Source organism: Pteropus alecto, unplaced genomic scaffold, assembly GCF_000325575.1.
Source record: "Pteropus alecto unplaced genomic scaffold, ASM32557v1 scaffold13, whole genome shotgun sequence".
In the NCBI taxonomy this organism is placed as follows: domain Eukaryota; kingdom Metazoa; phylum Chordata; class Mammalia; order Chiroptera; family Pteropodidae; genus Pteropus; species Pteropus alecto.
Genome location: NW_006434373.1, coordinates 90,277 through 117,170, shown reverse-complemented (window position 1 = coordinate 117,170; position 26,894 = coordinate 90,277). Strand labels below are relative to the sequence as shown.

Sequence of the window (26,894 nt, the reverse complement as noted above, 5' to 3'; positions counted from 1 at the left end):
CCAGCTCTGCATCCATTCTGATCGTGGTGGGTCCTGCACATTTGCCTTCTCTCCACAGTGGAAGCTGGGAGCTCTTGGCACCACTGCCTTTGGGGTCAGCTTTACCAAGGCTTTCCAGTGAAAACAGACTGAAAATTCAATCAGCTCTCCACTCAGCCTGGCTTAGAAGAGGGAGAAAGGCAAAAGAAGAAATAGCATCCATTGGATCCTTTCCAAAGTTCTTCCCAGTGGTCCTGAACCTTTCACAGTGTTTAGTGCTTTCTCAATACGTGGTCTCCCCTCTGCAGACGCCCTAAGACAGTCAGACACCATGAAAACGTATGGGGCTGATTAAGCAAAGACTCAATCACTGGCCACATGACCAGAAAATGTGAGGACCCAGGAATGTACTGTTTAGACATCAGAGGCCAAGGAGATTCTTGTTTGCTTTACAAGAGAATCTGTCTTTTGAAGAGGGCAGAGGGGTGAGGGGGGGCAGTGTTATGTATTAGTTGACTTCTCTAAGCTCAGTGGATAAGAGAAGTGGTATCAAGGAGAAGGGGATGGGTTATAAATTGTGTGATGGAGGCCTTGCATATCAAATAGATTTTTTAAAAATTAACCACACAAATATGATAAAATCTGTTTTCAAAATTAAAAAATCTTTTCATCTCACCTATAAAAAATTAACTTTTCGAGGATGTCTTCTAGGCTCTGTGAACACTCCTGATTCTTACATATTGTAAGAGGACCAATTTTGTATTTGCTTTATTGGGTTTATAATCTTCCCAATCATAATAGTATCGGCTGTACTATATCCTGTCGTGCTAATATACACAGGGATCTTCTACTGCAGTGGATAATGCAGGCCCAGCTCTCCACTAACAGTAACTAAGTAACATGGAAATTCATTATTTGCGTATATAGCTTTTTCTCTTTTGTGGATTAATTCCCTACAACTATTCACAGAGTAGGATTACTAGACCTCAGTGAATCTTTTCAGGACTACCATTCTTGAGAAGTGATTGCATAACTAAGGCTACAGGTAACACCATCGTTACTAATTACTGGCAGCTAGAATTCCTTATGCTCAAACATTCAACAAATATATCCAATTTATACTAAAATCTCCTCTCGAAGGTCACAGGGACATCCTTGTCTTGTTCTTGACCTTAGAACCACATTACTTCATTTCCAAATACATGGGATTCCGAGTTATCTTTTGTTGTTAATTCCTAGCTTGGTCCCACTGCCAACACTATCTGTGCAAATGCAGTCCTTTGAAACTTAAAAGGCTTTTTTATAGCTCAGCATATGGTCAAATTTTGCAAATTTTATAAATGTTCCTCCTGTATTGAAAACGTTTGTGGTTTCCTGTACCCTGTAGACATTTTCAATTTTGTCCCCCCCCCCCCCCAACCCGCTTAAAACACAGTAAGTGTAGTTAGTTGTCCTATAATCTGTGTCTTGTGATTTCAGTGTCTGTTATGTCTGGGAGTTTATTCTGAGGTTTCTGCTGTTTCTAGGCATGGTCGACCAGAACCAGCAAAAACCTTTGCAAGACGCTCATGCCTTGGAGACATTGGGAAAGTCTGAGGCCTTTGAAGAGAGAGCATAATTTTTTCTGGGCATCTTGGGACATTGTCAATCTAGGGCTGCTTTCACCAATTTCACTATTTGAGGGTGTTTTGGCTGCCTAGGCAATGTGGATATAGGCTGCGGGAACTCTTCTCCATTTTGCCCCTGCTCTGCAGTAACCTGGCAGTTGCTTTTTGAGGGAAAAGATCATTTCTGATTCACTATTTCTTGAGCATGCAGCCTTTGTCTCTTATTAGTCTCCCCAACTGTTTCTCTCACTGCGAAGACCCCCAATTTTCAGGATGAGTGCCCCCAGGAAGAGCTCCCTGTGTGCTGGTTCAGAACTCTAATTTCGTTTGACCATAGCCTGAAAATTTCTGACACCTCTGTCAGCTCATTGATGCATTTAAAACAATGACCAGGATTTTCAGCTGTTTTCAGGGGAAGGAGACTAGCCTGGCCCACCCTCACTGGAAGCAGGCATCTGGGTTCTTTAGTTAAGGTTCTCGAGTGACCCACACTCAACAGAGGGCACTGGAGGCACAATCATTTGTCCTGTCACTCAGTATTTATGAGCACATTTGCCCTCCCAAAGCTGAATGAAGCAGTTTGAGTTTATTTTTAAACTACTCTGTCCTGTAAAGTAAGAATGAAGTCTGTTGCTTTGTTTTCATCTCGTTGCTCTTGTGGGAGGGCAGAGGAACATGAAAACCAAAGCTTGAACTTAGAGTTATGGGACGCATAAAAGAATTATGAATATTAAGGATTTAATTAATATATATTATATCACAAAGGTTTTAAACCATATATTATATGCAATATAATAATCAATTCTATGTAATATCCTTCAAATATTCAGGATACTTATCACTTGGTAACATTACAAGGCATTTCTAATAAATTCAATATTCAAGTCAATATTGGACCAAAACACTGGTTAAGGCTGGAGCTGAACATACAGTTATTAGCTGAATAATCAAATCAAAAATAGGCTTTGGTGTTTATTTTCTACAGGGGATGAGTAAACATAGTGTACTATTAAACATTCAAACCTAGTCCAATATAAAAAAATAAAAATTCTCTACTTAACAATTCACAAATGTAAAGTGGTATCATCAATTGGATCTTGGAACAAGAAAAAGAACATTAATGGGAACTGACACTGATACTTAACGTTAATTAAACTCTAGACTTTTCAATTTTCTATTTTTATGAGTAATTCTTTGATGTATATAAGTCATTGTCACTGTTTCAGATTATTTCTTCAGGATAGAGCCCAAGGAACTACTGATTAACTGACTTTTCTGGTCTGATCTTGTTAAGAACATGGTAAGAACCAAAACTTAGTTTGAGCCTGGGTGGGAGAGTGCATTGAAATTCAGACCATGCAGTTGGTTGATGATGATCTTTCTGGTTCATGGAGGGGCATGTCTGATTTTTCCAGATCCTTTGTGCTGGGCCCTACCACCAAGTCAAATCAAACAACAAATATTAATTGAATGATTAGTCAGTTAAGAAAAAACATAGATAAGTGAGTGGTAGGTATATAGCTAAGACTCTTCCTTGAGGTCACTTATGGACAGGGGGCATCAATAACAATGTATATATCAAAAGTCCCATTATTTTTTTTTTAACTTTTAAACATCATTTATTCTGTCCAGTTTCTACTTTGCCTTCAATCCACGATCTATCTACATGAGTGTAAGCAAACTGGACAGAATGCTGCCTCTATCCCTCGGTTGACTGGCAGCAGCTCTGAGCATTGGCAGAAATTTCTCAGCATGTATAGCAGACAGGCTTCAGGAAAAGGGAAAGACAAGAATCATCTGGAAAATGATTTCATCAGTCTGAAAAAAAAATATCAGTGTATCAGTTGAGGGGGTCATTCATTAACATCAATACCATTGTTTCCATCATCATTAATAGCAGATATTTATTGAGCACCTACTGAATATTGGGCTTAATCAATGACCAAGTAAAGGAATTAATTATTTCAGAAATTAATTAATTCAAAATTCCTCTGAATACAAAGTGTAGATTTTACAGGCTAAGGAATCTTAATGAAGCCTTATGTCTTAAAATGCTGGCTGCGTTTTTTAGGTAGTAATTCTTATATCTATCTTCTACAATATATGAATAGTTTTCTAAAGCTAATACTTGCAAACAATATTGGACTCAAATAAATTCATTCTTTGAAAAACCCAGACAACTTTTTAACTGTCAGTAGTACATCAACAATTTTACCAGCCTGTAACGTTTTCTGCCAAACTTTTGAAGATCATTTGAACCAGCTAAGTACAGTGTAATTCAGATGCCTAAAGCAGGACAGGGGAGAATCATATTTTGATTTTATTCACATCTTATTTTTCCCAAGTTTGACTCAATTTAAGCTTGGCTAATTCTTTTTCAGACCGACAGCCACTGAATTATGCAAATAGGCAGAACGCGATTCCTCATAAAATGCCCCTTTTCTATTCTTTATTTACACATAGCTGAACAACGAGTTCCCATTTACAATTCTGTGCTACAACATTTTCTGTAATGGATATTATAAAGTAATGAGACTAGAATTCTGAAATGAAAATAATATTGCTATTTTGTCATTAACCAGTTCCTCTAATCACATCATCTCCAGAAGTATGCATATGACTTCGACAAAGATGTGTGTCTAAACAGATATCCTAGCATCACTTTTACTTCATTTGTCTCACAGAAAACTCATCGGAACCTGATGAAAGCTACCTACTGAAGAACAGCTTAAAATGGCCAAAACTTTCTATAACTAATTCTCATCAATTGAAAAAAAAGTTAATGAAGATTTGCCACCTAAACTGCAAAAAAAATATTTGGAGTTGTCCAAATTATTATAGATTATTCAAATATAGAAGAAAAGGGGACAAGGAAGGAAGAAATGGAGGGAGAGGAAAGCATGAGAAAGGAGAGAATGAAAAGACGGAGAGAGGAAAGGAAGAAAGCAAGGAAAAGAAGAAAGGAAGAAGAAAAAAAGTTAGTTGGAGATGGAATTCTTTGACTTTATTTATGAGTATGAGGGAGGTGAGGAGTAGTCATCAAAATGGCATCACTAAGCTATTCAAGATGTCTTGAGAAAATACTCATTGGAGTGGAAAAATATGCAATTCTTCTTTGTTAAGCACGCACAGGCAATTCTCTCGCCCTCTTTCATTTCCCCTTGGCTTGGATGCCATGACGACTGTCATGTGATCCAGCAAACACAGCCCTTGGCAGGGTTGCACGGAGGCCTGAACTGGCCCCTCTCTGAAAGGAGAAGGTTAGTTTTGTTGTTTGAGATGCACAGGGCACCCCAGCTGACTCTTTCCTATGGCAGTGAGTGCCTGCAGAGCACCTGGGAGAAAGCCTACCAGAATCACAGGAAAAAGGTAGGAAATATGGGTGCCAGGCCCTAATGGCTCAGGGTAAGTTCCCCAGAGCAGAACTCACAAAATGCCAGGGCTCTCCGTGGAAATCAAAAGCTAATTTTCTTTTCAGAGACGAAATGGTTGAAATCACATTTCCTTAAAAGTTTGGTCATATAGGTTGCCTTACAATAAAAATTCTATTAAATAGATTATGGTTTTTATGTGCCATGTTTTAGAAACATCCTTTCTCAGTTAAGGCATATGTTTATAAAATACTTATTATCATAAATGACTCGAAAGTGTCATAAGACAAAAAGATCCGAGGGACCCTTTACCCTATCAAAACAGCATACTCCAGTAGGGACAAAAAGCCAACTTTTATCTGCATTAGAAGATAATTATTATTTCCATTTTAATTTGATGCAAATGTGGATGTCTTTTGAGAAGGTAGCCAAGTGGTTCCAAAATAGCCTGCTGTGATCCTCTACCTGTCAGACCTCACTGGAACCATCCAGCTGCTCGGTGCTCTGTTGGCCATGTATCTCTACATCTGTGTTCACCGAGTTGAGAAATGCTCTTAAGAAGGGGATCTTCTGGAACGGGGCATTACTTTGTGTTGATTTAAGGTGATCCCCCAGGGCAGTAGACTCAAGGTTTTTTCAGGACAAAGAGACCCAGGCAAGCCTTTCTACTCCTGCAGGGTTTTACATGCCTGCGTTGCAATGACATGGTAGCCTTAGGGAGGCTTGGGTCACACTTATAGCAAAGCTGGCCCAGTGCCTTCCACTCACACCTGGGCCCTGAGCCCACTCCACTATCCCTTCGAGAGCCCCACCGGGCACTCCTCCTGGTCATTCCAGGGCTCGCCCTCACTTTCTTAGACCTGGTCTTCTTAGAATTCTTGTCTGTGTCCTCTCTGGGAAGCACCCCTCCCCTATCCCTCTGTAGTCCCTTGTTCTGCTGGCTCATGTCACTATATGATTGATGTAACAGATTTGTTTTATCTTGTTTGTTTCCTCCAGTCTGTGAGGGTGGTGGCTGTGTCCTGTCACCATATTCTCAACACCTAGAGCACACAATGTACACTTAGTAAATAGTTGCTGCCAGGAAAAGATTGAAAAGGATGAAAAAAAAGAAAAAGAATGGGCATGACAGTAATAAGTATAACTCGATAAGCATCACCGCTTTGAGTAACAGACAAGAATGTAAACACTATGGTATTTTGTTGTTCATTTGTATATCCCAGGGACTACACTCATCCCTGGTAAGAGATAGGTGGTCAATAAACACCCCCAGCTTAAGTTAAGTAACCAAGATCTGTGCCTACGACACTATAAGATAAAGAAGATTTGACAAAGTCATTGTGCAAAGTAGAGAAATGTTTAAATGGAGAGAACCAGCATGTTGATAGTTGGCACGGGCCCCAGGTATGGTTGGGAGCATAAATTCAAGTATCACTGACACATGCAGTTCTGTAGTGTCCCAGAAACACATTGGTGCTGGGTCTAACAATGGATTGTTGGCATATCCTAATGTGGCTTGTGGCCAGCAGCAGAGCATGGGGTCAGGGAACCGATGATCCTGGTATGAGGTGTTAAAGGTAGGGCCTTACCTAGAGGGGAATAAACTGAAGATGGGGAGCCACATGAAGTCAAGGCATCAGTCTTGGGTACAGTCAACTAAGAAAGCTGAAAATAAAGAGCCTGTGGGTGAGGAATGAGACAACTGAAGCACAGCTTTCCAAAGGGGTGGTTCCATGTGAGGACAATGCCTGGAGTCCTGGCAGGGGTTTCCGGGAGAGGAGAAGTCAGTTCATGAGGATGTCAGAGAATGGAGGGAGCTGGAAAGGCTGTCCCTATGATGTAGAACTCATTCAGGGGAAGACAAATCTGTGGTCCAGATGCTAAAGGCCCAGGTGAATGAGGGGACACATGTGCCTGCAGCAGAAGGAAAGGTGAGGGCCACCCAGCCCTGCCTGGAAGCAACAATAAAGAACCAGTGAGACTCCATTTACCACTCCAAACCTCGCTAGTTGGCATTGAAACTTGGCTTAGAACAAATTCTCCTTCCATATTGGCGGGGGAGGGGGGGGCTGGGCAGGGGTGGTCAGCTCTTTAGACTAATTTCACTTCTTATTGCTTGGCTGAGAACCTGAGATATAAGGGACTTTGATGCAATAGAGGAGAGAAAACAGACTTGAAGGAGAGCACTGTGCCCAAAGCCATCTCTAGAAATCAAACACCTTATCCTCAGCCTGGCATCTACCTTACACCTGAACACATATATATGCTAAAATAAAATAACTTTAATAAAATACAAATTGCTATTGATATTTTACTAACATAATAAAATATAAATATCTCATCCCTAAGCCAATATCTTAATTACTAGGGAAATGCTGAAGGTGTTCCCTATAAAGCAAGAAATAAGACAAGGATGCCTACTATTTCTTACACTCTTTTAAATTGTGTTGGAGGTATTAGCCAATGCAAGTAGACAAGACAAATCAATTAGGCAAGAAAATAGGTATATATTTTTCTATTTCTAGGTAAAATGAGAGAAAATGTGGAGAACTCAAAAGAATCAATGGGAAAACAAATATAAATTGGGAAAAATAATCGCAACTTTTATCATAGATCAGATGGGTAATATCCTTATGTATAAAGAACTTCTAAAAATAAGAAAAAAAATTCAAACAACCCCATGTGAAAATAGACAAATAATATGAACAAAAAGTTCACAGAAAACGAATTGCAAATAGTTCTTAACCTATAAAAAGGTTATCAACCTTACTTATAGTAGAAAAATGCAAATTAAACTTGCACTTTAATACCATTTCTCAACTATCAGTCTGGCAAAAAATATTTCAAATTTGTTGGCAGTACTCTAATGGGCAAAAGAGCACAGCCCTGTAGGGGTCAGGGAAGGGGGGATGATTTAGCAATGTCTCATAAAATTATACACCCATTTTCCCTTTATCCAACAGTCCCATTTCTGAGTACTCATTCCAAAGGTGTATTTGCAAAGATAAAAAAGAAACTGCAAAAGATTCTAATTGCACTATCTGTAATAACAAAATTGAAACTAATCCAAATGTCCATCAAAAGTGAGCGGGGGGACAGCAATTGCACTTCTGAGTATTTAGCTAAAGAAAACCAAAACAATAATTCGTAAAGATTTATGCACTCCCATGTTCATGGCAGCACAATTTACAATAGCTACAAAAGATACGGAAGCAAGCTAAATGCCCATCAACAGATGATTGGATAAAGAAGTTATGGTTCATATGTACAATAGAATGTTACTCATCCATTAAAAAAATGAAATCTTATCATTTGCAACGACATGGATGAACCTAGAGGTTATTATGCTGAGTGAAATAAGTCAGACAGAGAAAGATAAATACCATATGATTTCACTTATATGCAGAATCTAAAGAACAAAAAGAACAAACTAATCAAAAACAGATTCACAAATTAGAGTACAATCTGTTGATGGCCAGAGGGGAGGAGGGTTGTGGGGCTGGAAGAATGGGGTGAAGGGTTAAAGAAGTACAAATTAGTAGTTGATAGATGGTCACAGGGATGAGGAGCATGGCATAGGGAATGCAGTTAGCATTAATATAATGGCTAAGTGGAGAGCTATAGAAGAGAAAAAGCAATTAGGGGGATTGTTTTATAAACTATATAAATGTCTAACCAATGTACTGTAATGCTTGAAACTAATAATAAAAAAAAATGAGTTAGGTGAATAAATTAGGATGTTTTCACACAATGAAGTACTATGAAGCTATAAAAAGGAATGAGAAACATCTATACATATTACCATGAAGTTATCTCAAGAATATATTGTGAAATGAAAAAAATGGGGTGAAAAATATATAAAATATGCCATGTGTCTAAAAAAGAGGGGATGAAAATGTATATAAATATATATACACACATAAATTTGTTTACACATACACACATAATACCTATAACCTTATATTTTCAAAAATAGAAGAAATAACTGTAAAGTTAAAAGATTTGTTAACGAGGAATAGGGAGAAGATGATAGGGATAGGACCCAGACCACTTAGAAAAAGAAATTGTTTGGATTTGACTTAGAAGTCATGCAAATATTTTACATATTATAAAACAAAATTAAATTTTAAAAGCATTTCAAAATGAGTGCGTTCTTTAAACCCTCTCACCATCTAGCCCTTCTGCCATCTCCTGGCTCCCCCCACACGTGCTCTGTTCCATCACTGCACACTCCACGGGTTTGATTCCCAGACTGCATGATGCTCAAACATTAATTTTAGACAGACTCAGCTGGTGGAGCTTTCCCATGCTATCGCTTTCAGATTATCAGCTAATAGGTCCCAGTAGTATGATCTATAAGCAAGTATCTCTACTTGGGAGGATGCCTTTTAATTGCAAATAGTAATACATATTTGTATATGAACTCATGCATTAAGTCCATAACATTTTAAAATATAAATTCCTTCTCTTGTTTATACATTTTCTGATAGGAAACTATAGGAATCATTTTGCATTTAATCAATGTTTAAGGCACTCATCTTGAAAGTATTGCTGGAGGCTCAGAGATTAGAGTGAGGTGGAAACAGGGACATAATTCACTGTCTTAAAGGCCTTTGGCAACAGAGTGCATAATAGAAATGTCAGTTGGTGGTTACGGGTAATGAATCCTCACTCCCTACCTACTTAATTCTCCACTTGGAAATAACAATGTAGGCTCATTTTTGAGGGCTGCTTGGTTCCTCCAGGGGATATTTAGATTCTGAATCAAGTCCTGAGCCTCATTCAGAACTTTTTACCACAGGCTGACTTGGAATCTTCGGTGCCATGAATAAAGATCTATATGGCAACCCAGAAACCAAGTAATCTAAGCTCACATTAATTATTTACTAAAAGTGTGCCTGGGATCACACCTCCCACTCTATGCCATAGGTCCGGAGCGCCCAGCCGATCGTGGATACCCGTGCCCCGCTGTCCCTCAGCCACCTCCACCTGAACCTCAAGAAGCTGAAGGTAACTTTCAGTTCTACCTTTCAGTTACTGTCACAGCTAACTAGAAAATGTTAGCTTAAAACCCTAGGAAAATGGAAAAAGCAAGCTCAATAAGGTATAAACAAGTCACCATCAAAGATAAAATGCCATCTAGGCAACCAGTTCACCTCATCCCACCCCAAATGGAGCTGGTCTTCCTGTTGATCTTTCTCGTCTTGAGGAAAAGTGGGGGAAGAGAAGAAATTGTCAGTGTCATTTATTTAGCGTGGTTTGAGAGTAATTAGCATCATTTCTTTAAACCAGACGGTTTCAAGACCACCTCAAAATATTTATTTCTTGAAGCTTAAGCCATCTAGTGAGAGTACGAATCACATGGTTATGGTAATAGTAATGACGCCAAAAGCAAAATGCTATATACTTTTTGTGTGCCTATTAAGTAATAATCTCCTAAATGGGCAGAGCAAAAGCTGAGTAACCAGTTTTGAGCAAATCAATAGATTGTTCAATTTAAAAACTAAAACAAGAGGATGGTTGTTTCTTCTGGGCTTATATTTTTTCTTTTTCTGAATAGTGTAAAATATCTCTCTTAAAATATAAAATTATTTCCTTATTAGCATCACTGTCGCAGGTCAGAATTTTAGAGGTTGACCTAATTTCACAAAGAATTTTATCATCTTCGCTGTTACTTCCACCCCAAGCATATGAAATTTGGCCCCATCTTTATGTCTTTCAATTCATAGACAAAGGAGCCTGCATACATCACACTTGTAGCTGAAGCTTGCCACAGCAGTGCTTGCTGATATTTGAGGAGGCAACGTGAAACCCACAGGGTGCTCAAGTTAAAGGAAGAGTGGGGTTGAGGGGATCCTCTGAATAAATCTGTGCACATTATTAACATAGTCACAGCTGGTGCTTCTAAAGGCTCCTTGTGTGTCTGCCTGCAGCTGGAGGAGGAGCGGCTCTCTGTCATTGACAGGGACAACCGTCTGCTGCTGGAAAAGATGTCCTGCATTATGAGGTCTAAGGGACAGACCACCAACAGAAATGACTACACACACAGGAGGTAACTGGGGGCCCCGGCACTAGTCAGCACCAAACTTGGAAGGACTCCGAGCACTTGGCTCCATGGCCTGAGCAGAAGAGTTGCCCAGGAGCCAGAGTGAGGCATTTCTGCCCTTACTCTAAAGGGTCATATGCCAGAGAAATGCCTTTTCTCCTGTAATCTATGAATCAAAGTTTTACTGAAGACGCAACTTCACTCTGGAGGGTTTGGAGTGAATAGAGCAAGCCTGGGTGTCGGAAATGCTTTGTGCTTCCTGGCTTACCCACTGTCAAGCCCCTGTCACTAAAAGCTAGAGCTATGGGTCAACTACCATTTTCTTAGAACAGTTTATGTTAGATCTAGAATCACTCTCTAGTTCAGTGTTACTTACCTTGAAGTTGTAATGAAGGATAACAGTTAATCTAAGGTGTCACTCAGAGAGAAATTTACCACTTTCCTCACTCCTAGCTCTAGACCTCTAAGATTTTGGCCAGGGAGAGAATCAGGTCATAAAACAGAGAGCTCATGATCTCTTCCCCAAAGGAACTGACTTCATCTGCAGCAGAGTGTGGGGAAGTGTAAGCCTCATTGGACATAAAATAAAAGGCATCCAAATTGAGAAGGAAAAAGTAAAATTGTCTCTATTCACACATGGCATGATCTTGCATATGGAAAATCCTAAGGAAACCACTAAAAAGTTATTAGAACTAATACACAAATCCAACAAGGTAGCAGTATACAAGATCAATATACAAAAGTCAATTATATACAATTACATATTGCAATGAACAATTCAAAAATGAAATTCAAAAAATCAACAAAATACCTGGGGATGAATTTAACAAAACTTATATTCTGAAATTGTGAAACATTTTGAGAGAAATTAAAGAAGAGCCAAATAAATGGAAAAAAAAATCCCTTGTTTGTGGATAGGAAGATTTAATGTTGTTAAGATGGCAATATTCCCCTAGCTGATCTACAAATTAAATGCAATCTCTATCAGAATCCCAGCTGACTTCTTTGTAAAAATTGATAAGCTGGTTCTAAAATTCATATGGAATTGCAAGGGACACCAAATAGTTGAAACAATCCTGAAAAAGAAGAACAAAATAGGACTCATGTGTCCTGATTTCAAAACTTACTATGAAGCGATGATAATCAAGACAATGTGGCACTGTCATAAGGGCAGACATGTATATCTGGACTTTCAATGGAACAGAATTAAAAGTCCAGATATATACCCATGTGTCTATAGTCAATTTTTTTTCAACAACGTTGCCAAGACCATTCAATGGGGAAAGAATAGTCTTTTCAACAAATGATGCTGGGACAACTCTATGTTCATATGCAAAAGAATGAAGTTGGACTCTTACCTCACACCATATACAAGAATTAACTCAAAATGGACGAAAGCCCTATATAAGTGAAACTGTAAAACTCTCAGAAGAAAACATAGAGGTGAGTCTTCCTGACCTCATATTTGGCAATGGCTTCAGCTATTACACTAAAAGCATGAACAAAAAAAGAAAAAATAGATAAATTGGAGTTACTCAAAATTAAGAACTTTTGTGCTTCAAAGAACACTGTCAAGAAAATAAAAAGACAACCCACACAATGGGAGAAAATATTTGCAAATCATATATCTCATAAGGAAACTGCATCCAGAAAAATGAAGAACTCTTACAGACCAATGATAAAAAGACAAACGACCCAATTAAAAGATGGGCAAAGGATCTGAATAGATAGTTCTCCAAGGAAGATATACAAAAGACTAATAAGCACATGAAAAAAAAAAAAGCTCAACATCATTAGTCATCAGGAAAATGCAAGTCAAAATCACAATATGATACCACTTGACACCTACTAGAATCAAAAAGGCAGATAATAGCAAGTGTTGGTGAGGATATAAAAAATTAGATCCCTTGTCTACTGCTGGTGGAAATAGAAAATGGTGCAGCTACTTTGGAAAACAGTCTGGCAGTTCTACAAATGGTTAAACGTAGAGTTGCTATATGATTCAGCAATTCCACTCCTATTAAATACACAAGAGAAATGAAAACATGTCCACAAGTAAAACTTGTACATCAATGTTCACAGAAGCATAATTCATAATAGCCAAAAGGTGGAAACATCCAAATGCTCATCAACTGAAGAATGTATAACCAAAATTTGGTATACCCATACAATAGAATATTATCCAGCCATTTTAATGAATGAAGTACTAAAATATACAACATGAATGAACCTTGAAAACATTATGCTAAGTGAAAGAAGCCAGTTTCCAAAAGACAAGATATTATATGATTCCATTTATATGAAATGTCCATAATAGGGAAATCTATAGAAATAGAAAATAGATTAGCTATTGCTTGGGACTAGGAGGATTGGATGTATAGTAAATTGATAGTTAAAGAGTACATGGTTTCTTTTGGAGGGTGATGAAAATGTTCTCATTGATTGTGCTAATGGTTGCAATGAAAATGTTCTCATTGACTGTGCTGATGGTTGCTCATATCCAAGACACTTGTATGGGGTCAGGAAAGAGTTTTCATCTTAAAAGAACAGGCCTTAAAATGCTAAATAAGTCTCACTGCTAGAAAGATGGTGGTATAGGAAGCACCAGGAATCTGACTCCCCATCTAGACTACAATTGAACCAGCAGAATCTATATAAAATATCTATGTTGGAACTCTGTAGTCTATTGAAGGCTTGCAACTTCCAGGGGGAAGGCTTCCATGGTAAATGTGATTAATTTCAGTCAATATCAGGTTTGCACATTGATCACTGATTGCTGCTTCTAATCACAGATGTGCAGATGAAGAGGTGGCAGCCATTCTTGTTGCACCTATCCCCATTGGTACAGGACCATCCTAACTTCAGCTGAAGTGATTTCCAAGGAACTTAAAGGATTAATGCTTTTTCTCTAGCTCTTCCTTATTTTCCTCTTTTCTCCTTTTAGGAGTCAGACATTAAAGACTAGGACATTAAAAAAAAAAAAAAAAACAACTGCATATATAGGAAAAATTGGAAAGTGACAGTGCATCCTAAGAAAAGACTCAGAAAGAAAATAAGACATTATGTTTGATCTTTGGCACAGAGACAGCCTACAACAATAAAAAAGTTTTAAAAACCAGCAAACCCTAAGAAAGGGAAGAATATGATTTCCAGAGTTACCACATTATTAGATTCAAATGTACAGTTTTCAACCAAAAATCACAAGACATGCAAAGAAACAAGAAAGTAAGCCTCATTCAAAGGAACAAAAAGTGAATCAACATAAACTGCCTGAAAACGACCTGATGTGAATTATACTAGACAAAAACTTTAAAGCAACTCTCTTAAAGATGTTGAAAGAACTAAAGGAAGATATGGAGAAAGTCAAGAAAACAATGTGTGGACAAAATGAAAACATCAATAAAGATGTACTTGAAAGGTATAATAACAGAAATGAAAATTTTACTAGAGATATTCAAAGTCAGATTTTAACAGGCAGAAGAAAGAAACAGTAAATTTGAAGGTAGATCAATGGAAATTATTGAGGCTGAGGAACAGAATGAGAAATATTGAAGAAAAGACAGAAGGACCTAAAGGACCTGTGGGACATCTCCAAGAAGATTAACATATACATGTGGGAGTTGCAGAAGAAAAAGAGAAAGACAAGGGGCAGAGAGAATATTTGAAGAAATAATGGTTATAAATTTCCCAAATTTGATTCAAGAAGCATAACAAACTTCAAGAAAGATGAACTCAAAGATATCCATGTGAAGACACATTATAATCATACATTGGAAAGAAAAAAGAAATTTGAAAGCAACAAGGAAGAAACAAATTATCACAGACAGTAATCATCAATATGATTATCAGTAGATTTCTCATCAGAAACTTTGGAGGCCAGAGCAGTGGGCTGATATATTCAAGGTGCTAAAAGAAAAAAACTGTCAACTAAGAATCCTATATCTGGCAAATCTGTCCTTCAAAAACAAGGGAGAAATTAAGACATTTCCAGATAAACAAAAGTTGAGGGAGCTCCTGACCACTAGAACTGCCCTGTAGGAAATGGTGAAGGGAGGCCTGCAGGGTGAAAGTAAAGGACACTGAACAGGAACTTGAAGCCATATGGAGAAATAAAGATATCAACGAAGGTGAATACATGGACAAATATCAAACCTCATATTATTGGAACTTTGATTTGCAACTCAAAATCTTGTTTTTTACATAATTTCAGAGACTAACTCATCAAAAGAATTATTATTTTATATTACCAGTTCCCATGGTATGCACCGTGGGAACTGGTAATATAAATAGCCACACACAAATAATAGAATATACACAGAAGGAAATTAGAGAAGAATTCAAATCTTTCACTACAAAGAAATCAAGTAAATATAGAAGAAAACATTAATACAGGAAATGAGAGACCAAAAACCTATATGACATAGAAAACAAATAGAAAAATGGCAGAATTTCTTCCTTATCAGTCATTACTTTAAATATAAATGGATAAACTCTCCAATGAAAAGATGAAGATTCATAGAATGGGTACAAACAACAATATATTGTCTACAAAATAATCACTAAGATCCAAACACACAAACAGATTGAAAGTTAAAGAATGGAAAAATATATCCCATGAAAATAGTAACCAAGAGAAGAGAGGTGGCCACTCTAATACCAAATGAAATATACTTTAAATTTAAAAAGTTTACAGGAGACAAAGGATATTACATATTAATAAAATGTTTATTACAGCAAGAAAATATAAAAATTATAAACATTTATATGCCTAATGACAGATCATCAAAATATATGAAGCAAAAACGGACAGGATTGAGTTGAAAAACAGACAGTTATACAATAATTGTTGGAGATTTCAATACCTCACTCACAATTATGGATAGAACAATCCGACAGAAAATAAATAAGGAAATAGAGGACTTAAATAACACATTAGATGTAACAGACATATACAAAGCACTTTACTGATTGACAGTGTGCACATTCTTCTCAAGTGCACGTGGGACATCTTCCAGGGTAGACCATCTTATGTCACAAATTAAATCTCAGTGGATTTAAAAAGATACAAAATATTTTCTCTGACCACATTGAGATGAAGTTAGAAATTAATAACAGAAGAAAAACTGGAAAATTCACAAAATTGTGGAAATTAAACAACACATTCTTAAACAATCAATTGATAAAAGAAATCATAAGAGAAAATAGAAAATACTTAGAGATAAATGAAAATAAAAACATAACATATGAAAATTTATTGGCTGGAACCAAAGTGGTATTAAGGAGGGAATTTATAGCTATAAACATACTAAAAAATAAGAAAGATCTCAAACCAACCACTTTACTTTCTAACTTAAGGAACTAGAAAAAGCCTCATGACCATAGGGAGTCTGTCTATTTTGTTCATCAGTGTAGACACAATGCCTGGGCACACAACAGGTGTTCCATAAACATTTGTTGGATAACTGGACAATCAAATGAGCTCATCAATGACTGTCCAGTCACCAAATTCATTGAACTGTTTCCTTTTAAAGTTTTAAAAATAATATTCATATTTTCCTGATCAGAAAGTAATACATATTCATATTAGAGGCTATAAAGAAAAAATTTAATTACCTGTAATTCCATTGCTTGGAGATAATAATTTTTGTATATTTGTCTGCATTTTCTTATAATTATATTTTTGTGCACATATATGTGTATTACGTACAATTAAAATTGTACCTCATATATAATCTTACATCCTGACTTTTTTCACCTAACATTAAATCAAAAGAATTTTTATATTTCATTAAAATGTTTCCTTGAACATTAATTATGGCTTCATCACATGTTCTGATTTGACGGCACCATAGCTTTTAACATCAGTGTCCATTCCCTTCCAGTTTTAACTCTTTCTCAACTCTCTCTTACATTTCCTTTCTGTCTAACTATTTTCTTCTGCCCTGTTTGGCCCTCTGCTCTCTCCTTAAATTCCCTTCAGTGCTGGTGCCCTTTCCGATCCCTGCTTTCACTTAATCATCACTCCAATGTTGCAGATTCCTTCACATATCCATGTCTTTTGCATTATTGTCACCCCAAACATCAGCCAAACAGGTGATTCTACGTAAATGTTCCACCATAACCCAAACCCAGTTAGACCGTGTGCTCAAGTTCCAGCTCCACCACCGGTTCGCTCTGTGACTTTAGGCAAGTTTTTAACCTCAGAAAGACTAATAATAGTGCCTACCTCTAAGGGCTAAGTTAGATAATCATATTTCATAGATTCTAAGATATACCCTCCTACTTTCCCCTACCTATCCCCCACTCCACATTTTAATGGCTCTGAAGTGGGAGTGCATCTTACAGTGCATAGCATGGCACAGTTTTGCTGGCAACAATTTTTCTTTCTTGGTGGTATATAAAATAATGGACAGCAATCTGTTATCAATGAAGTGCATAAAATATATAGAAGAGTGATCAAAAAATGTTCTGATAGTAGATGATGCTCCACTATTATTTCCTATTTCAACAACTCTCCCCATATTCACCCAGTTGCTTGATCCTAAGACCTGTGCTTCATTTTTCTCTCCTTGCTCTGCTCTCTCACAGCTTATCAGGAGCCAGCTGCTCTTGGTTCTTCCTCTCCAACAGCTCCCTTCCTTACCCGGATGCAGTTACCTGACTCAGGCCTTTTCCACCCTCATCTGAACCACGGCAGTGGGCTCCCAGTCTCATTCCCTCCAATCTGTTCTCCGCCCTTTCTCCACAGTGATCTTTCTAAAATGCACTTTTGAACATGATTTAAAGACATTCGGTAGCTCCTCATTGCCTTCAAGATGAGTCAGAACTCCTTGAGCTGCACACAAGCCCTCAAAGTCCAGCCTCTGTCAACCTCCCACTGTACTTCTCTAGATGTATGTCACCTGGGATTTCCTTTCTCTTCTTGCTTGCCTGGTGACACCCATCATTCTTTCAGGGCTCTGTCCCAGTATCACTTCTCCTGATTGCCACCTCTTCCTACTGTCGTCCTCAGGAAGCCCTGAGTATTCCCACCTCTGTGTCTCCAATGCATCCACAGCGCTGTGTTTTATTTTCTCCTCTACATGTCACTTCCCTTAACTGGGCCATAAGTTCCCTAAGCTCAGGACTGTGTTTGTTCATCTCTGAAGCCTAGCACCTCCCAGTCTGGGCACCCGGAGAAGAATGAGCTACTAAGTGTTTGTAAAACAAGTGAAGGAGAGTAAACACTTCCTCTCCGAGAGTCCTTTCTACCCTGTTGGCACTCGAACTCATTCTCTTTAATGCAGAATGAGGACTCTGTTACAGGCTTTAACTTTCAGTATTTCAAGAAATATGTATGCTGTTTTTTGGAGTCCAAACAGGGAGAAAAGAGAACAGGAACTTCGTACAGTGCAAAGAGAAAATAAAATTATTCTGGGAAGGATCACGAACTCAGAGCCGTTGTATCTAGCTCAAAGATGGCAAGAAGATTGGACAAGAACTGAGAAGTACAGGAAGGCCCTTGCAAAGTATCGTGGGAGACAGCAGACATGCCAAGGGAAAAGGTACTTGAGGTTTCTTTTTCTCTTTTAAATCAATAGCTATCTGAAATTTCCATTCACTTCCTCAGATTCATCAAACACATGGGCTCACTGATTCTTTGCTGTTTTAGGGCATTTTATTCTATTGTCAAAAAGTGTATGCCAAATGGTCATATCCTAATAATAGAAGACACAGAACAATGACTCAACTGATGAATTCATCCACTATTTCCTCACACACACAAAAATTACTAGAGATAAAAATGAACTCAGTTGATTGCCTATAGGTTGTACAAGAAAGATTTGGTGAAAAATAATAACTTAGCAGGATAGTATGCATAAAACTATCATGCGACAATGCTGAATTAGCTGTCATACACTGTATCCAGAAAAGCAAAGAAATGTAATTTGAAAGAGTTTGCCAGATAATTTAAAACCTCCATCTCACCGTTATTGCTGACAAAACCATAATTCTAAATAAAGAAAAACTACTTTTAATTTTGTCATTAATTATCCTGCTCATGAATTTCCCATGAATGAAATTAAAGTGTTGCAAGAGCTTCACTTACTCCCCTTACCTGGATATATAGCCATTATATTGTGAAGCATTTTGTCAGATTGCTTTCTCTTGAAATCTGGTTCATCATAAGGAAAAATGCATGGTGTCAAATTTTCGGTAAACACTGCTGGTCCCGAGCCCCACTCCTGAGCATGCTCCAGGCCCTATAGGCTCCTGTCTCATGCTCATCCCCCAAAAGGTTCTGTTTCTTTAGGTCCTTGCTGGCCCCACAGGCATTAGAGTTAGTGTTGGCTCTACCAGTGCTTTTTCCTTGACTGGTAGGGACTTGGGAAGTCCCAGCTTTCTTCCCTGCTTGAACATTTCTGACAGACTCTTGAGGCATGGAGAGAACAAGTACCTTTTGCAATGATGCATAACATATAAGCAGTTACTAATTACTGAAGCATTCAGAGAATTTAGTTTGTTTTGCAATTTACATTGAAAACTTGAACATTTTGTTTCAAATCTTCATTTTTAATTATAAAACGAATATTTCTTTATTGTAGAAAACAAAATTTCAAATAGTACAGAGTATCTAAGTAAAAGGTGGGACTTCTCTTGGACTGAACTCCCTAAAAGTAATCACTGTTAACTACATGTTTGTGAACATTGACTTTATTCATTAGTTGTTTTTTTAAACAAAAATAGAGTCATACTCTATGTAGTTTTCTGCAAGTTGCTCATTTCATTGAATAACGTCTCATGGAAATAGTTTCATGTAAGTACGTAAAGATCTTTTCTATTCTTTTTTAGCAGTTAGAAAGTATTTTTGTGCAGATGTGCCATAATTTATTTAATCAATTCCCTAACTGTAGAAATTTAGATTGTTTCCATTTTTCATTATTTCAAATGAAACTATGACAATTATCCTAGCTCATACATATCTTTACACATATTATTTCTGTAATTTATATTCCTATAAGGAAAGTTGTTAAATCAAAAGGTATGCACATTTAATTTGTTGATACAGTCAGATTGCTCTCTAAAATGGTCTAGCAATTTGTACCTCTAATTACAGTGGCATCAAATGTCTGTTTCCTCACATTCTTGCCAACACTGGGTATTATACATATTTTAGAATCTTAGTCCATCTGATTTCTTCTTCTATGAACTAATTGTCTGTTCAAACATTTTGATCAATTTCCTACTGGGTGTGTCTCTTTTAGTTATTAATATGTAGTAACCGTTTATATATTATCAATATTTACTTTTTTCTATTATCGATGTCACAAATTTTTTCCCTTATTATTACTTATCATTTCACTTAAATTTATTTTTAGGTTATCAAATCTGTGACTGTTTTCCTTTATGGCATCTGGTTCTTCTGCCATGCACAGAAAGGACTCTTTCAAACTGTGATTGGAAAAATACTCTTTTATATTTTCTCCTAATGCTTTTATAGGTTTCTTAATTAACTTTAAATATATAATTAATATAGACTTTAATAAACATGGAATTTTTATACATTGTGTAAGTTAGAGAGCAAAGTTCATTTTTCCCCAAATATATTGCAAGTTAACAAAATCAGTTTGCAATATCATAAAATTTTCAGTTTTCGTACTTTATACAGAGGTTTACAGCAGTTTACACTCCTCCCATTCACAGCCTCACACAAATACATCTCCTAGGTCCTCACCAGCACAGAAGGAGGAATTAATATAGGAAGAAGGCAAGAGAACTAAAATGTTAAATCAAGCTATGTTCAGACTGCAATATGCTGATCAGTCCTGCAGCCCAAACCTCAGGAAACCTGCAGAACAAAGAAAGATTTCTGCTGGGATTTCTAACAACCCATTTCCCTATACCCTGAAGGGAAAACAGGATAAACAGAATCTTTAAGTGGCCCCTTCACAAAATAAAATCAGTTCATTCCCTAATGGCTAAAACCATGAGAAACCTATGCATTAAAGGCTGGGAACTGCCAGCACGCCTTTCAAGCTACAAATTCTTAACTTTTCACGCTACATATACTCCTATCCTTCCTTACTGTCTGTCCATATCTAAGGAAAATGGGTAAACAAAGTATTTAAACTGTAACTCACGGGAACTAAAGAATATATATAAACTGAATTCTCTGAACACTCCGAGTTCCTCTCAGTGTCTTTACTATGTCCCTCTCACTGTCCTATCTCTCTCTCTATTGTCTCTGTCCCTTTGAGTGTCTCACTGTCTCTCTCACTCTCTGCCCTCTGAGAGGAGTCTACACTCTGTCTCTGGAGTGTCACCCCTTCTCTAATAAACTTTCCTTTTGACTCTAACTTTGGCACGTGTCTAAATGCTTTTTACGCTCTGCCCAGAACCCTCTTCTCTCTCCGTGCAGGACTTGAGTCTCTTCCGACTCGGGGAATTTGCCCTGTCCTGCATCAGAATCACCACCTTGATTGCTGGTAAAGTTGTGTCTCTTCAAGTGAGTTCTCTGTGTCTTGGGGCCCTTTTCCACTGGGACCCCATGTTATTCGCATTGTTACCTCTGCTTCCAGCCTTCAGTTTATATCTGTCTAATTTGTCCGCGCCCCCCTCACACATACTTCCACCCCTGACCTATGGATGTTGCTGTCTCCCCTTAAGAACTGGATCTCTGAAGATGGGGCATCTCCTCCCACGCGCTTGTGGCGCACACCCGGGGGTGGGGGTGGGGGTGTCTGGCGCACCTGGGGTATGGTCCGTGGCTCCTCTGGGGCTCGAACCCAGGACCTTCTGCGTGTAAAGCAGATGTGCTAACCACTACTCTATGGAACCACCACTCTAATTTGTTTTTTGACATCATTTTATTTTTAATACTTCTGTGTCATTTTATTTCACGTTTGTGTCTTCTAAACAGAATACTGTAATTTTGCTTTTCATTTAGTCTCCCTCAGTTTTATCCATCTGTTTTTATTGATATAAGTATTGTGCTTGCTTTCATTTCTGTTTGGTTTTTTTTTTGGCTTTTCTTTACTCCACCACCACCACCCCCCCGCCCCCCTTCCCCCGCCACGTGCCCCAAATTGTTTTCTTTAGCAAATGTCAAGAAAATGTTTGGAATCTATGCTTCAAATCCATCCTTCATTCATTTACTTTGACTCTCTTAAAAGTCCCCTTTTACATAACAGGAAACAGATAAAGCCCAAGAGATGTTAAGATAAAGCAAAACAAAGAAAAGGAAAACAGAAGCCTCTAGAATTAGGGTTTCCTGCAGCGGCAGCTCAGAGACTGCACTTTATTAGAAGTGTCACCAGCTTTGCTAAGTGTTTCAAGCTTGGCCTCTGTGATGCAGCCCTGAGGAATGGTGCCTTGGCTAGAAGCATTTAGTTCTGACAAAGACCAGACGGCAGGGAGCCAGGCTGGCTGGCTTCCCAGCTCTGGGTCTCCTGGTGAGATTATCACGGCTCTGTGCTTTCCCTTCTTATGAAAAGACAAGCATAGAAATGCACACGGAAACAAATGCCAACTCATTGCTTCTGGATCCCAAGTCAGAATTGTGATCTGAATGTCCCAAATCAAAAGGTAGCTCTGACACGAGCAGCGGTCACACTGGAGCCTTCTGCTTCTGTGTGTCTGTGAGGGAGGAAGGTAGCGACAGGCACAGGGACAGAAAGATGGGCTATGGAATTCCTCGGTCGAAAATTTCCTTCCCTGCCATTGGGTCTGAGGGCTTTGAACTAGCAGGACTTGCTCTTTTCCTCCACGCCCCCACTCCCTCCGCCCGCCTCCCCTGCCCGCCCTCAGCCTTGGAAACATCAGGGCCCTTTTTATGGGTAGGGCTCTTCCCTCTAGAAAGAAAAACAAAATCAAGCTATTAAAAAACTGCAGGTTTAGGAAGGAAAGAACTAAGTTGTATAGGACAAGAAAGTTGGAAAATGGTCTGAAGAAATTCCAATAGCCGCCCTTGACCAGACGCCACCTCCCAGATATCTGGTCAGCTGGGTCTGGAACCTTTGCTGGTCCAGTACACACAAGATACATCACAGTTTACCTTTAAATTTCCAGAAAATATGCCTCTCGTTGACTTGGCAGAGAAAGCTGCCGATCTTCCCTAGAGCCCATATTCTTTTTCTTTTCCTGGAGCAGTGTCTCCCAAGGGAACACTGTACATTTCTTACTTTGCTGAAGGGCTGCTCTCCTGATATCTCAGTCTTTTTTCTTTTTTCTTTTTCTTTTTGTTGTTAGTTTAAATATTAATTTGAAAAATATCTCAAATATTTTGAAGGAAGGGTTTCAACGTTCCACCCTTCTCATTCTTTTCAAATCATCCTCATTTATCTCTAACTCCAGAGTAAGAAATTACTTAATTAATTTGGTAACATTTTTTACTAAGGGAGGATCAGATATCTATAGAATCATTCAATAAAATCCATTAGCCATCCTGGAATTTACTGAAGCCCTCAGTTAACTGGAAGTTGTATTACTCTAATCTAGTACCTCGACCCCAAATAACGCCCATACACGAAAAGGAAATAAAAATAAAACAAACACAAGTGATCTCTAGGAGCAACAGTTAAATGTTTGCGTGGTCAGTGCAGAGTGGCATGGTGGAGACACAGGAAACATGAGGCTGACTCCAAGGTCACTAAGCCCCCTTTGAACCTCAGTTCTAGTTTATAAAGAAAGAACATGAACCACCTCCTAGAACTCATGTCAAGGTTAAATGAGTAGCATTTGCCAAAATGACTATAAAAATACCTAGCATTTATTTGGCAAGCAATTAAATTCTTTCTGTCTTTACTGTATGCATCTGCCACACAGAATAAAAACACTGACAAGTAAAATAACACTAATTTGAAAAGATATCTGTACCTATGCTCATTGCTGCACTATGTTCAATAGCCAACACATGGAAACAACCTAAGTGTCCACTGATGAATGAACAGATAAAGAAATTGTGGTATATTATATAATACAATATTGTTCAGCCATTAAAAAAAAAGTAAAATCTTGCCATTTGAGACAATAGGGATGGACCTCGAGGGCATTATGCTAAGTGAAATAAGTCAGACAGAGAAAGACGAATACAGTATGATCTCGCCTACATGTCAAATCTTAAAAAAACAACAAAACGAAACAAAACAAAAAACCCAAGTTCATAGATACAGAAAACAAATTAGTGTTTGCCAGAGGCAGGGGAATGGGAGAAATGGATAAAGAAGTTCAAAGGGTTAAAAAAATAAATAAAAGTAAAGACAGAGCCTTTAACATTTATGCAAACCCTAAATTCTGTTTATCAAAAATCATTTATTAAGAACATTTGGGAAAGTCGTATCTTAAGACATTTACTCACCTCAAAGAATTAGTGTATATGGTTGTATGTGTGTATTGGAGAAGTGGGTGTGGAAATAAATGGGGTGATGAAAAAGTGGGAATTGCCGTTAAAGTTACTTCAATTCTTCTCTGATAATAAAGAACCAAGAATAGGGTGGTATTTTCACATAAGTAGTTGAAATCAAGAATTTAATTATCGAAATATTTCTGTATCATCAGTCAACAATTTTTATTGAGAACCTACTATATTTCAAGCACTAGGCATAGCTACCAATAGGAATTTGTTAATATAGGCTTATCATTAGAACTGAAAGAGCATCCAGTAGGTTTTATTTAAAGGGTTTAACCATTTAAAACACTGGAAAAAACTTTAATGTGGCTTACTTTAAGCTACAGAAATCCATCACCGTGTTTATCGAGCTAGCTTTTCAATTTACCCCTTGAGCAATATATAAGCTGTGGGAGTATTCTGTAATTATATTGGCCATCCCTTGATGGGTTGTTTGTCTGATTATATCTTAATTATATTGTGCAAATAAATAAAACTCTAAGAATTCAACTAGAATTTTAGACGAAACACTGATATGTTCGTTGTAGCCCCCAAGCACTATGGAAGGTTAAGGCATGAGGTCACTCTCCAGTGAGAGAGATGGCAGTAAGCCTTAATTCTCCCCTTTTCCAAGTCCGAATATTTCCCTAGCAGAAAAAGAAACCCTATTCTGCTTCTTTTCCTGAGAGACCTGCACAACTAGGTCCCACTACCAAAGACTTTATCCACAGATGGTTCCCAGAACAGCCTTCAGGGAGGGATAAAGGAAATAAAAGAAAGAAAAAAAGAAAACAAAACTGGGGTTTGGGTGGCATCTTGAAGGCACTGCACATCCAACACCAACAAGTAGACAAGTTTCGAAGTGCAAATGTAGAAGTACTGATTTAGTATAAAAGTACTTTGATGCATTTTGGAAAATTTTCAACATCAAAATTGTAATAATAAAAGATTATCTGATTTAAAAGACATTTCTCCAAAGAAGTTGTATAAATGGCCAATAAGCCCATGAGAAAATGCCCAACATTATTAGGGAAATGTAACTCAAAACCATAAGACTTTACTTCACACTCACTAGTTGACTAGAAACAAAAGACAAATGTCGAAGAGGGATATGGAGGAACTGGAACTCTCATCCTCTGCTTATAGGCATGTTAATGGTGTAGCCACTTTGTAAAACTGGCTATTCCTCAAAATGTTAAACAGAAAGTTACCATATAACCTAACAATTCCACTCCTACCCAAGATAATTGAAAACGTATGCCCACACAAAAATGTGTACAAGAATGTTTAGAGCAGCATTATTATAATAACCAAATGTCAGAGACAAGTCAAATGTCCATTAACTGGTGAACAGATAAACAAAATGTGATATAACCATACGATAGAATATTACGCAACTATAAAAAAGAATAAAGTTCTGATGCATATTACATTGTATAAGGTAAACCTTGAAAACCTTATGCTTAGTGAAAGAAGCCAGATATACAAGGCCACATATTGTATGATTCCACTTACATGAAATGTCCAGAATAGGCAAGTCCATAGAGACACAAAGTAGTCAGTGACTGACAGGGGCTGTGGGGAGGAGAATCAGGGGATGATAGCTAAGGAGTATGGGTTTTTGAGGGCAGAGTGATGAAATTCTTCTAAAATTGGATTTGGCGATGATTCACAACACTGAATATACCAAACCCACTAAAATGTGCACCTTAAAAGGGTGAATTTTATGATATAGAATTATGTCCCAATGAAGTTGTTATTTAAAAAAAAAAGATTCTATGATTAATTCTAAATAAAGTAGAATTGTCAATAAATTGAAATACTCCATTTTCCTATGCATTCTAGCAAATTAATATTTTACTGTCCTTGCCTAAGGAAGGTATTTGTTTACAATATGTATTTTTGATCCAGCAGGAACCAAAATTTAACTTTATAAGGCCACACCAAGCCTGGACCCAAAAAGTGAAGTGGGAAGGGAGGACTCAGAACACAAATTGCAAAAAAGAAGACAAGTCTGAGAAGCAACAATGGGGAAATGGCAAGGCTGCCATGGGCTCCCCAATGCCCAAGCCACCACTGGTTGTCAGGGCGGCTGGCCAGGTCCTCTCCACTGTTATCACATTGAGGACAGCTGTATATGTGCATGAGGCAGCACTCTAAAATAGTGTGTGTTTACACAATGTACTTGACCACATGATGCAGCAAAACTATTTTTTGTGCTTCTTAGGCTGATAACTGGAAACAAATTATGTAAAGTAATATTGGGAGTTCACGGATTTCAAAGCAGATTTCTTTCTCTAGCTATTAATACTTACTCTGTTACCATATTTTGTGCTGTTGCCGATTTGTTTATAATTCCCAGGTGGATTTGTATAATTTACCTTAAAAACCTGTAATTTTTTTCTTTAACAAATATTTAAATAAATCAGATGAAAACTCAGTGTGATGAATCCTGACTCCACTACAACCTGATTCCAGAACACATAACCTAAGATGTGAAAGGAAATCAGTGGGTCTTTGTTAGA

At 37.7% G+C, this 26,894-nt stretch overlaps 1 protein-coding gene and 1 long non-coding RNA gene across 5 annotated transcripts in view; one reads left to right on the top strand and one right to left on the bottom strand.

Moving 5' to 3' along the window:
• The window catches only part of LOC112477779, a 41,192-nt gene extending 18,024 nt beyond the window's left edge, over window positions 1-23,168 (bottom strand). The window contains exon 1 of the long non-coding RNA XR_003045583.1: window positions 23,038-23,168. This is a non-coding gene — a long non-coding RNA (uncharacterized LOC112477779). The remainder of the gene's footprint in view (window positions 1-23,037) is intronic.
• Window positions 4,772-26,810, top strand: LOC107195488 (uncharacterized protein CFAP97D1). Of its 4 annotated transcripts, none has more exons than XM_025045023.1 (5): window positions 4,772-4,955; window positions 9,887-9,967; window positions 10,891-11,009; window positions 18,365-18,547; window positions 26,281-26,810. In XM_025045023.1, the coding sequence occupies exons 1-5, from the start codon at window positions 4,866-4,868 to the stop codon at window positions 26,303-26,305; spliced, it is 498 nt and encodes a 165-aa protein (XP_024900791.1). In that variant the 5' UTR covers window positions 4,772-4,865; the 3' UTR covers window positions 26,306-26,810. The 4 variants fall into 4 exon arrangements, 3 of the variants coding, with proteins under 3 accessions (XP_024900791.1, XP_024900790.1, XP_024900789.1); XM_025045022.1 differs by having other exon boundaries at window positions 4,773-4,955; window positions 18,356-18,547; window positions 26,284-26,810; XM_025045021.1 differs by having other exon boundaries at window positions 4,773-4,955; window positions 18,356-18,547.
• The last annotated feature ends 84 nt before the right edge of the window (window positions 26,811-26,894 follow it).

Bases quoted from the DNA above. Each gene is read 5' to 3' on its own strand.
- LOC107195488 (XM_025045021.1), top strand. From the start codon at position 4,866: ATGCACAGGGCACCCCAGCTGACTCTTTCCTATGGCAGTGAGTGCCTG. The intron at 4,956-9,886 runs GTAGGAAATATG...TCTATGCCATAG, and splicing joins ACCAGAATCACAGGAAAAAG to GTCCGGAGCGCCCAGCCGAT. The intron at 9,968-10,890 runs GTAACTTTCAGT...GTCTGCCTGCAG, and splicing joins TGAACCTCAAGAAGCTGAAG to CTGGAGGAGGAGCGGCTCTC.